Source organism: Sciurus carolinensis, chromosome 8, assembly GCF_902686445.1.
Source record: "Sciurus carolinensis chromosome 8, mSciCar1.2, whole genome shotgun sequence".
NCBI classification, from domain to species: Eukaryota; Metazoa; Chordata; class Mammalia; order Rodentia; family Sciuridae; genus Sciurus; species Sciurus carolinensis.
The window spans coordinates 90563043-90575928 of record NC_062220.1 but is presented as its reverse complement, the minus strand read 5'-3'; the positions used below and the strand labels follow the sequence as shown (position 1 = coordinate 90575928).

Genomic DNA, 12886 nt, shown 5'->3' with positions numbered 1-12886 from the left:
ACACAGTAGGGCCACTGTGCATTACAAACATACTGATGCTTTGGTTCCATTCCAAAATACTTCATAGAGTCTTGGGAGTAGGACTTAAGCATCAGTACTTTGTAGAGCTGCCTTGGTGATCTGATGTGCCTCCAGGATTGAGGACCACCAGTAGCAATGGACAGCTTCAAGTTGGGTAGAGGGCAGAAAAACTTTGTGGCTTATCTGTTCCCTCTGGGCAGATGTAACTCTGGAGACCTGAAATGCTGGTGGGTGATCTTTGATCTTTTCATAACCAGATTGATATGGTTTGATTCAGGTGGTTTAACTCAGTTTTACCAGATAACTTCTCAGACTGCAGGTTTCTTGTCCCCTGAGCTCTTTGCTCTGTGAGGTTTTTTTTTTTTAAAGAAGAAGCCACCCTAGGTAATTTAGTCTGCTCATTTTCTTCATGTAAAGTCCTTGGAGGACCAAAGTCTTTAAAAAGGTAGATAATGAACTTAATCATTCTAGTTTTTTAATATAAAGTACACTTTGAGGAGTTTAAGAATAGATCATCACCTTAGATAACACTACATCTTATGTGCGTAGTTTAAGGGTAATTTTCTGGTTGGGTTAACGTTGCTAAATTGCATTTCTACAAAAGGAAAGGACTGCTTATCAGTGTGGCTTTACTGAAATGCTCCTGTGTTTGTGGGAGAAATGAATTCCTCAGTAGGGAATGGAGGTTACTGCTGAATTTTCCTGGCAACTGCAAGTCTTCCAGATAATTCCAGAAGAGTAGGGTTTTCGTCTCAGGAAAGGAATGGAACCTAACAACAAGTGAGCACCTTTCCCATGTCAGTGGTGTGCTGGCTGCTTTCACATGCATGATTTATTTTCTTCTTATCCGAGCCCTCTGAAGTGAGTGCTATTATCTACTTCTTTTTTTTTTTTAATGGGAAACTGAAATTAAGTGCGTCAGTCACATGGGGCCAGAGCTGAATCTGGCCACCTTCCAAGGATGGTGAGGATACAAATGAGATAATGGATGTAAAGATGGGAAAGGAGAGGCTTGGCCAGATGAAGACAGTAGCACTCACACTCAGCACTGTGGAGATATAAATACTCCAGAGGCTCAGTCCCACACCACCCGCCCCATAGAATCTGCTCTAAGTGTCTGAGCTGCACAGTGAGCACCTGGAGTTTTAAAGACTCTATGTGGCTCTTGTCTGCAGCCCAGGCTGAGAACCACTGAGGAACAATCTCACCTGGTTTGATGCTTATTTCTACTGGCCTAGACTTTTAAAATACCTGTGAACATTCCAACATTCATAGGTGAAGGAAGGAAGGTCTATTTAGTAGACCTTATGGACAGGACTTTTATGTAGTTCTCTCTTGAATGACCATGTACTGTATTAAGGTAATCTACTACTAAAACCACTGCAGGGGAAGCGTGATCATAGCCACTAAGAAGTATATCTAAACTCTAGCACATGACACAGGTATATACTTAAGCATTGACAGTATAAATGAGGTACAGTTATAATCTGACTCTTTCAACCTGTCATGGTACTTACAGGACTGACATTTGGCCCAAATCATTTTAAATATGGGAGAAGGATCTGAAGTCCAGCTGCTTGGAAGTGAAGCCAGACTCCATGTATCTTTCCTCCTAGCTGAGTAACATTTGGGAAGTGACTTCCACTCTGTGGGCCTCAGTTTCCTCACCCAGGAGGGGAATGATAAGAGTGTTTGCCTTGAGGGGCATAATGAAGATTATAGACTAACTCATGCTAATGCTTAGCACTGTGCTTTGATTAGAACACAATACCTGTCAGCTATTGTAATTATTTCACCACAGCAGATACTGAAATGAAAATCAGAGTTCTTATATTACTCCATCTTCAGGGGAGCTGATGTTAACATTCCAGCCCCATGCAATTCAAAACTCCTAGGTGATTTTTTGCATTTTTATAAGGGCCTTCCATGAGATTTCACAGAAACACTACAAATAGACACTGATTTCAGGAATGACCTGTACGGAAATAGAATTTTTCTCTTTATGTAAAACAGCACATAAGTGGCAATAAATAATTATTTTTATCTTGGATTAGTGTATGGGTTTTGTACAAGTATGTGCATTTTATAAATGCAGGTAGAAAATTTCAATAGGTGGAAAAGCTTTCTCCAGAGGTTGCATGGCATTTTCTTTGAGATGACAATGGATGTTCAATGTTTCTTTTCTTTAAAAAAAGTTGTCAGTGTTAGAATTTACTCAGAAGCAAAGAGTAGACTGCTTTATCATTATTGGAGATGATGCACTGTGACAGAAATTTGGAAGTTCCCCACCTGAAGATGTAGCTCTGTGCTACAGGGTGATGATGGTTCTGAAAGATGACACAAAGTCCCGGTGGACTGAAAGAACCAACGCCAGTTCCAGTGAAAGTCAAACTTAATTCAAGGTTATTAGGCCAGGCCTAAGTTTGGATGAGGACTAGTGACCATTCTTTCTGGATTACTCTTAGTGCAAAACAGAAGGGTGTACTGAATTAGTGGCTAAGGATATATGATATGATATCAAGAAAGAATTTATCCAGTTTTTCTGAAGGTGTTTTCTGTAGAACATGATCAGATACTTCTACACAGGATCAGTTATTCCTGATAAAAAGGATGCTACTTTAGCCAAATAAATTTGAGAAAAACTATACACTCTTGGCTGTTCTCAGGGACTCATAATACCTTCACCATTATGTAAGGCACTGCTAAATCCTGATGTGAAGATCCTAGCTTGACTTTCACTCTTAAATTTGGCTGAGGAAGCCCTCCCTCCCTTAGCCACCTATGACAGTCACAACTTTGTTAATGAATACTTTAGGAAATAGTAGTCTAGTGTAAATAATCTTAAAGAAGGAACTTTAGAAATTCCCATTTATATTTTAACATCTGAATCCAACTAACAGCTATCTTAATTTGATATATGAATAAGTCTGAGTCTGCTTTCTGGAGAAGAAAAGTTCTGTGCAACAAACAAACAAAAAGAACAGTAGTCACCAAGCAAAATGGTCTGAAAGTGAGAAATGTGGGGGGGCGGGAATAATTCCAGAGGGGTTGGTGGTGGCAGAGAAAGAGGAGAATGTCACAGACATCTCTGGGAGGAAATGTGGTGTTTATTTAAGAATGAAAGTTAAACAAGAGTTAAAACTCCCAAAAGAGCATCACTTTTAAGAGAAGTAAATGTTATGGGTAATCGTGAAATCAAAGATGGTGATGTATCAGTTTCTGTCTTGAAACTTCCCTAAGTGTCATTGAACATTATATAGATAATGCCTTTCCCAACTTGCATCTCTGTGCCTTTGTCAAAACCTTTATTAGCTGATTAGATCATTTTCTCCAAGTAAATTGCTCTGAGAGAGGAGAGTAGACTTTTTGAATGTGTCCCCAAGGGGAAAAAGTGTCCAACTTGCTAATAATTAAGCATATGGGTGGGTGGAGCTTTGTTCCCTCTTGGGACAAGGGAAAGAGGTTGTACTATTGGTGTGTTCAGTTGTGGGAAGTGCCCAATTATTAAAAGGAGGGTCCAATCCTTTCTTAAATCTCAGGTATAGCCAGAAGATGAATGAAATCACCCTCAGGAGGCCACCCTAGAACCCCAGAGAAAAGGTTCACATTAAATTCAAGATGGTGCCCCCACACCTGGCTCTGCTCTCCTGCCCTGTCATCAAATCATGATCCCCTGCAGAGGGGAAAGGCAATGAACGCATACAAAACAGCGCTGTATGAAATGTCCCTGTTCCCATACTTTGAGTGAGGGTGACAGCAGGCATACAAGTATTTCCATGGCCTCAGCGGGGAGCCAAACTCTATCAGCAGGCTCAATTCTATTTGCAGCGACTCCAGTGGCAAGGAGAGTTTTGTTCTGACAATCAGAATTCCAGCAAATGGTAAATGCTTCTTCCTGCTGAGAAGTGGGAAATTCAATAATACTTTGGCTGGGTTCATGCTGAGTCGCGAAAATAGAATGAAGTGGCTAGAAGGGTAGTAAATCAGCTAGTCCAGACCTTTCCAACCATCCGCTCTTGATCTGAAGCCCTCTCCCATCTCTGCTCCCTTCTCCAGGGTAGCAAGACTGTTTTTATATTTGTTCCTACAGTGTTTGGTATCATAATCCCTTGTTTAACCTAAGAAACAAAATTATACACTCTGAGATCTTAAAGATAACTGTTCTATATTATTATGGAAGAATATGTATTATTTTGTCACAATAGGGCCATTTGCTGACAGACTTTACTACGTTAGGATAACTCAAAAGGCAATGTTGGCAGGGGCATTAATGAACTTGTAGAAATAGCAGTACTTACACCTGGGCACTTTTCCTTTCATAAACCAGCTAACGAGTTTCAGAGGGTGTTAACAGATTGGAAGCTCCATGAGGGCAGGGATTTCTGTTTGCTTTGTTCACTGTTACATCAGCAGCATACAGTAGGTACTTGTAAGAGTCAATGAATAAATATGAATCTCTAGGATGCATAAAAGCACACTCAGCTATGGGCTCTCAGAGATAGCTATCTAGTGCAAAATCCCACAGTGAATTCAGTTTTACTGACTTCCCATTAGGTATGGGCTTTGTATAATCACTGTGATTCGTGATTCTATGGGAGGAATTTTAGCAGTGTATTTCTTTTTAAAAAGTTACATCACTGAAACCTGGCCACCATGGAAAAATCAGAAAGTGTAACCAATGAAAAACAAACTAAATGAAATAGAGTGTTTATGCTACTCAGACATAACCACTACTATGATATAAATGAGTGTTCTTTCAGATTTTCCTGGGCACATATTTATACATTTTCCAGTAATGAGATTAGATTGTATACACGTTTTTTTTTTTCATTATATGACAAATGAACCTCTGTTTTTGTTAATAGACATCTATGTCATCTTTCCATGGTGTCACAGTAGTATGCTTTTAGAATGTACCAGAACTTAATCAATTCCCTATGATTGAATATTGAAGTTGTGTCTAATTTTCTGCTTCATCATGAACACTAGGCATTTTCCTATTATTGGCAGAGTTATGCAGAGCTGGTGTTTCACAAGGGCAGCCATGTAATTTCACAGATATGTCTCCAGCCTTAACCCTTCAAGCTGACCCACCTGCCTCTCTCTAGCTCATTGTCTTCAGTGGAGCTGGCGTTTGGGGCAACAGCTCAGTGCCAACTCTGCTTCTTCACACCTTTTACTTAACTACCATATCTATTTGTTCTTTAGTGATAATTTAACAATTTTTTTAACCTTTATTCACTGACCACACTTTCAAGCACATATGGGAAGGGGTTATAGGGGACTAGTGGTAGGGGGTGGGGAGACTCAATCAGTACTTTATTTTCTTCTGTTTATAGAATTGCAGTTTAGATGGTGTGTATTATTTTGCTATTATTACTACTTCTGTTGTTATTTTCTGAAGTCCATACTTTATCCACATTTCCCAAGTCGTTACCTAATGTCTTTTTTTCCTATTCCAGAATCCCATCCAGGATAACCTATTACATTTGGTTGTGTCCTATTGGCTCTGACAGTTTCTCAGACTTCTGTTTTTTATGACCCTGACTGTTTGAGGAATACCAGTCAGGTATTTTGTGGTATGTCCCTCAGTTGGGATTTACCTGATGTTTTCTCATTATTAAAATGGGGTTATGTATTTTCAGGAGGAAGACCACAGAGGTAAAGTTCCATTCTCATCACAAAATATTAATTTCCATTTCATAAATCTGAAGAAGCAGATTGCCAACATTGCTTCTTCCTGCTGATGTCAACCTCAGTCTCCTGAATGAGGTCGTGTTTATTATATTTTTCCACTGAAAAACTGCTCTTTTGTCCCCTTTTTAGACTATGTTCTTGGGAAAGATGTCACTATGTCCTGCTCACACTAAGGGCTCCTCTCCCTGTGGGTAGCATATCCACATAAATTATTTGAAAATCTGCCTAAGAGTTTTGTCTGTTCTCTCACAATTATTTATTCATTTATTTATTCAATCATAGGTGTCAGTAAGGACTTATGGATGTTTATTTTATACTTTGGGTTAGGATCTGATACTGCCTTCCCTATTTTGGTGATCAAATTGCACTGACTCAGGCAAGTGGGTAGACTTTCATGTAGTGCTGTTTTGTCTGCCATTGTTTGTTTTTGAGCACTTTTTAATTTTAGGACTCAAAAATTTACTCTAGTATATACATTAGTGTATGCTAAAAGATATACTCTAGTATATCTTCCGTAGTTTTTGCTTTAGTTCTAGAAGTAGTCAAGCAAAGAGCTCTGGTTCCTTTTACTGGAGAATGGCGTTAGAAATCTAGATTGACTTGGTAGGTATGCTTATTGCTACTGAGGCTACTAGGTTGGTACCTATGTTATTGCTTCTACGCCTTTTAAAATGATACAGGAAGGAAACATTTGTGTGTACTAACCCATGTGAATACATATATTTATAGATATTTTATGATACTATTAAACTAAATGAGGTCACATTCTTGTCTGCAAGTCTAATTCACTATTAGATGTATCATTCTAGTCTCCTTGTTGCTTATCTGCAAACTTCCATACCAATAGTTCTCACCATCTGCTCTCCGTTGACATATTGTTCAATTCCAGATACATGCAGAGTGAATTAGAATTGTCAACCTGAATTAAGGTCCATCAATATCTTAAAACACTTTAAATTAAAGAAAAAAAGAATTGTTAACCTGTACCTGTGAGGGAAGCAACTTTATCAACCAAGCACAGTGCACGTGTACAACTTCTCTGTACTTTTACAGATTCTGCTCATATCAAAAGTTACTTAAGTGAGCATTTTGTCTTCTACCCTCTCCAGTGAGGTTGTTTCTTGCATTTGCATCACATTCAGATTGTTTTGCTACATTTTGAATTCCATGCTGGCATTCTCAGAACTTTCTAGTCTTTTAAAATTTGCATACTTTATGGTGAAAACATTCAAGTCTTTCTTCCAACTTTTTGACATGTATAGCATATTGTTGTTACCTATAGTCCCTCTAAACATAATACAAAATTTAATGTATCAAAGCATCATGTAGTACCACATTAATATGTTTTTTCTGTTTTTATGTATCAAAGTTTTAAATAAAAACTGTGTATTAGCTTTAAAGAAATTTGCATACTAAGGGATCACCCCTTGTGCTATAAAATTCTATGAGTTTCGACAATTGCATAATGTCATGTACCTACCACTGAAATATCATATGCGGTAGTTTCACTGTCCTAGACATCTTCTGTGCTTCACCTGTTCAGCCCTTCCTCTGGTCCCCTGGCAGTCTCTGATCTTAACATCTCTGTAGTTTTGTCCTTTCAAGAACTTCACATAAATGGGATTATCTGGTATATGGCCATCTCAGACTGACTTCTTTTACTTAGCAATATATATTTCAGATTCATTCATGCCTTTGTGTGTTTCGATAATTTGTTTCTTGTTATCATTAAATAAGATTTTGTTGTATGAATGTACTATCATTTGTTTATCCATTCACCTATTAAAGGAGATTTAGGTTGTTTCCAGCTTGGGGTACTTATGAATAAAGTTTGTTTTTCTTTTTTTTTAAATTATTTATCTTTTAATTTTTTATAGACTTCATTTTGATTCATTGTACACAAATGGGGTACATCATTTTGTTTCTATGGTTGTACATGATGTAGATTCATACCATTTGTGTAATAATACATGTACATAGGGTAATGATGTCTGTCTCATTCCATTTTTCAAACCCCTACTCCCTCTCATTTCCTTCTACACAATCTAAAGTTCCTTCATTCTTCTCTCACTCCCCACCCCCTGACCCCCATTATAAATCATTCTCCACTTACCAGGGAAAACATTCGGCCTTTGGTTTTTTGGGATTGGCTTATTTCACTTAGCATGATATTTTCCAATTCCATCCATTTATTTGCAAATGTCATAATATTATTCTTCTTTATGGCTGAATAATATTCCATTGTGTATATATACCACCGTTTCTTTATCCATTCATCTATTGAAGGGCATCTAGGTCAGTTCCACAATCTAACTATTGTGAATTGAGCTGCTGTAAACATTGATGTGACTGCATTACTGTAGCACGCTAATTTTAAGTCCTTTAGGTATAAACTGAGGAGTGGGATAACTGGGTCAAATGGTGGGTCCATCCCAGGTTTTCTGAGGATTCTCCACACTGCTTTCCAGAATGGCTACACCAATTTGCAACTCCACCAGCAACGTAAAAGTGTGCCTTTTCCCCCACATCCACACCAACATCTATTATTGTTTGTGTTCTTGATAATAGCCATTCTAATTGGAGTAAGATGAAATCTTAGAGTTTTTAAAATTTGTATTTCTCTAATTACTAGAGATGTTGAACACTTTTTCATATATTTATTAATCTCCTGTATGTCTTTTTCTGAAAACTGTCCAGTTCCTTGGCCCATTATTGATTGGGTTCTTTGTATTTTTGGTGCAAAGTTTATAAGTTCTCTATAAATTTTGGAGATAAGTGCTCTATCTGAAATGCATGTGGAAAAGATTTTCTCCCACTCTGTAGGTTCTCTTTTCACATCATTGATTGTATCCTTTGCTGAGAAAAATCTTTTTAGTTTGAGTCCATCCCATTTATTGATTCTTGTGCTTTGGAAGTCTTATTAAGGAAGTCTGCTCCTAAGCCAACATGATGAAGATTCAGGCCTACTTTGCCTTCTATTAGGTGCAGGGACTCTGGTCTAATTCCTCAGTCCATGATCCATTTTGAGTTGAGTTTTGTGCAGGGTGAGAGATAGACCTCTACAATGAAAACTATAGAATACTAAAGAAAGAAATTGAAGAAAATCTTAGAAGATGGAAAGATCTCCCATGTTCTTGGATAGGCAGAATTAATATTGTCAAATGGCCATTCTACCAAAGGTACTATACAGATTCAATGCAATTCCAATTAAAATCCCAATGGCATTCCTCATAGAAATAGAGAAAGCAATCATGACCTTCATCTGGAAGAACAAGAGATCTCAAATAGCCAAAACAATCCTGAGCAGCAAAAGGGAAGCAGGAGGTATCACAATACCAGACCTTAAAATATACTACAGAGCAATAGTAACAAAAACGGCATGGTATTGGCACCAAAATAGACAGGCAGACCAATGATACAGAATAGAAGACATAGAGACGAACCCACATAAATACAGTCACCTCATACTAGACAAAGGAGCTAAAAACATACAATAGAGAAAAGATAGCCTGTTCAACAAATGATGCTGGGAAAACTGGAAATCCATATACAGTAAAATGAAATGAGTAAAGTTTTATAAAACTTCATATGCAGGTTTTTATTGTGGACATATGTTTTTCAATCAGTTGGGTAAACTCCTGGGAGCCCACTTATGTCACATGATTAAGACTATGTCCAGCTTCATAAGAAACTACCAGTCTTTCAAAGCAGTTGTACCATTTTGCATTCCCATGAACAAGAATGAGGGTCCTTGTTGCTCTGGATTCTTGCAAACCTTTGGTATCGTCAACTTTTTTGAGTTTTAGCTTTATGTAGATGTATAGTAGAATATCATTATATTTTTAATTTGCAATTCCTTAGTGACAAAATGTGTTGAGCATCTTTTTCCGTGCTTATTTGACGTACTTATCTTCTTTGGTGAGAATTCTATTCAGATCTTTTGCCCCTATTTAAACTGTGTTGTTTCCTTTGTTGAGCTTTAAGAGTTCTTTTTATATTTGGGGTATAAGATTTTATATTTGGGGTATAAGATTTTATATTTGGGGTATAAGACCTTTATTTGGATTTTGAAAATATTTTCTTTTTCTTTTTCTTTTTTTTTTTTTTGTGGTGCTGGGGATTGAACTCAGGGCTTTGTGCTTGCAAGGCAAGCACTCTACTGACTGGGCTATCTCCCCGAAAATATCTTCTTAATGATGAACTTATAATTACACTTTGGAACTGACTTTGCAACCCTTAAAGCTTACATGCGGTACTCAATGCTGTCTATGATATGGTTCTGCCCACGGTGTTTGTTTTGCTCTTCCCAAAAGTGATCTCAGTGTGCCCTCTCCCTTCCTTAACCTCACCCATTCATTGTCAGAGAACCTTTTTGTGCGGGGTCATCACTGTCCATCTCTAGGAATTTCCTGCCTTTAAGTACTCTAAGTCAATGATCGAGTTGATAATGTGCTTATTCATCTATATTCAAGAAGTTCCTGTAAGAATACAACCCTGTTTCTTTTCTGACTTAGAGGTTTAAAAAAAAAAAGCCAAGAGGAAGGTGGCCCCCAAATTTAGGTCCCGCCATGTCATTGCTGAGATTAACGACTGTTTGTCTTCCTTTCCATGGCCTCCAGTCATCAAGCCTCCCTTGCGCCATTTTAAACGCCCTGCTTATGCATCCAGCTCCTACGCACCCTCAGTTCCAAAGAAAACTGATGAGCATCCTGCAAGATACAAGATGCTGGATCAGAGGATCAAAATGAAAAAGATTCAGAACATCTCACATAATTGGAACAGAAAATAGGTCAAGGGGAAGCGAAGAAGGGCCGTGTGTCTGCTTCTCCGCCCTCACCAGCCACAGCAGGAGAGGCTCCGCAGACCTGCGGAGGCTGTTGGGGCTGGCTCTATCAAGGTTGGCTCCAAGAAGGAAAAAGAAGCTGTCTGCACTTTTCTCCGTCATTCTCCAGTAGACTCCTCAATCATTAGATGTGGGATCAATGCAGAGGTAGCAACTAACTAGTAAGCAGGTTGTTTCATGTGGTTTATATTGTTTGGGTCTTTGAGGTCTAAGTTGGACCAATGGCATGATACCTCCTGTTCAGGAAAAATGAAATTCCTCTCACCACTACTATTTCCATCTCTAAGAGTTGAATTGCCCAAGTTAGTACATTGGCTTAATAACTGTCATATTTAAGAAATGCACATCTAAAACATCTTTACCAATTTTAAATATGCTTACTTAACATTGAAATACTTTTAAAATTCAAGTAAATATGTAACTTTCAAAGTAAATTATACTCAAAACAAAAGTTGTGTTTCTGAATGTAACAATCTTAGAGGGAAAAGAAGACTGATGAATTGTTGTGCTCATGGATATTTTGGAATTTGGACTTTACAAAATAGACCCAAGTTTAAAAAAAATGATAAAGAGAGCTTTCTGACTTCTAATCACATGTCTCATGTCCAGGAGTCTCAATGTATTTTCAAGGATTTGAGACTTTTCAGTACATGCATTTGGCTCTCTTTGTTTTTGGTTTTTGTTTGTTTGTTTGTTTGTTTGTTTTCCCCCAAACCCTCTATTTCCACCACAGTAGACAATGCTAGAAATCAGTGGCATATCCAGACCTTAAAGACTTCAGACTTAAGATTTGCCATTGGAGATGTCAGTTTGGTTTTGTGGTCCTGGGACAAGAAGGTGTAAAATGGTAAATGTAGCTTTAATTTCTTATTTCCAGATTTTTCTTCTTGAGTCTAGAGATGCCTTCCCAACAGACCACATCATGAAGCCCTTTAGGACCCCAATCACTCTCACAACTATTGGTGGCATAGGGGCCTTACCTCTGCTCATGGTGGCATTTTTAGCCTTCCTGTGTTTCTCCTGAGAGTTTTTACTTTAGGACTAACATCACAAAAATAACTAGGAAAGTTCAAGACCAGAGTTAACTTTCACTCCCTCAGACATGTCCTGCTACAGCAGAAAAACCTAGGTTTGTTATTCTAGTGATCAGATTTCCATTCTGTTCTGCCTCTCCTTTCAGGTCCCTGGTCTAATGGTATAATTTTTAAAAGCTTCAGTTTGCTTAACTAGAAAACAAGAATCATAATACACACTCTTTTGTGATGGAGATCAATGAATAATATTGTAGGTTTTGATCGCTGTCTCTAAAACTGGCAGGTAATATTTGCACAAAAGAAGTAGCTAAGAGCATTCCGTAGGCAGGACACACACTCTAGGACAGTCCCACAAAGAAGGAGCTGTCCTCCGTAGCCACAACCTGCACAATTTGATTGTAAAGAGTTTAGTGTCACTTTGTCCTGTCCTCCCCCACAATTCATTTCCAATAAACTACAGCTATCCAAGTCAAGCAAGCTCCAGAGTTTAGTGACCATCGTGCTATTGAGAAATTTATTTATAATGTGCTTTCTGATGGTGTTTCAGGGAAATTTAATTGCTATACTAGCAGAAAAATCACTGTGACTTTTTGTTAAGGAAGGCAATTGTAATTCTTCGCTTCCTGCCTATTGTCTGCTTAAGAAGACCATTCTGCAGGCTGGTGATATCTCTTCCACCTGTATTAGGTTAATTCGACAGGTGACTCCTACCTGTTTGTCTACAGAGGCTTTAGTGCTGGCTGTACAGGGCTCTTTATCTACACAATGAGGAGGTATCCTCGGTGATGCTCTGTGTCTCTCTCAATCCCTTTGGACTCAGGTTTCAGACTTCAGTGTGGTTGTGCTTTCTCGGCCATTCTGCCTGATGTTGGAAGCCATGTGACTGAGGAAGAGAGTTGGTTCCTTCTGCATTCCTTTCTCCTAAGATGTTGTTTGTCAACCTTTGCTAATATTTTAGTTGAACAAACATACAGATGTTGAGAGTCTGCACTGCTTGTAAAATGCCTACCATGATTTTTGCATGAGGAATTGTATAGAAATGCAGATTATATTCTTACAGCAAATAAAAAGATGCTTTTAAAGGACTTTCTTGTTTGTGAGTCATCTTTTTCTGCTCTGGAATTCTGGAATTCATTTGGAAAAAAGTTAGATTTCCTCCAAGTTTGGCCCTATTCAGTCCTGAATATCTTGTTAAGGTGAATAGTTTAACTCACCCTTTGCAATTTGCTTCTTAATTGCACAGTTGTTAGCATTTTTTGGTAGTAAACTCCTCCTTCCTACATACCCAATA

General features: G+C 38.1%; 1 protein-coding gene across 5 annotated transcripts in view; it reads left to right on the top strand.

Moving 5' to 3' along the window:
- Window positions 1–12674, top strand: part of Pde1c (phosphodiesterase 1C) — a 551831-nt gene extending 539157 nt beyond the window's left edge. For 3 of the 5 annotated variants that reach the window (XM_047560734.1, XM_047560737.1, XM_047560742.1), the window contains one exon: window positions 10338–12674. In XM_047560734.1, the coding sequence (XP_047416690.1) occupies window positions 10338–10507 (170 nt within the window). In that variant the 3' untranslated portion in view covers window positions 10508–12674. The remainder of the gene's footprint in view (window positions 1–10337) is intronic. The other 2 variants (XM_047560736.1, XM_047560740.1) reach the window with 2 other exon arrangements.
- The last annotated feature ends 212 nt before the right edge of the window (window positions 12675–12886 follow it).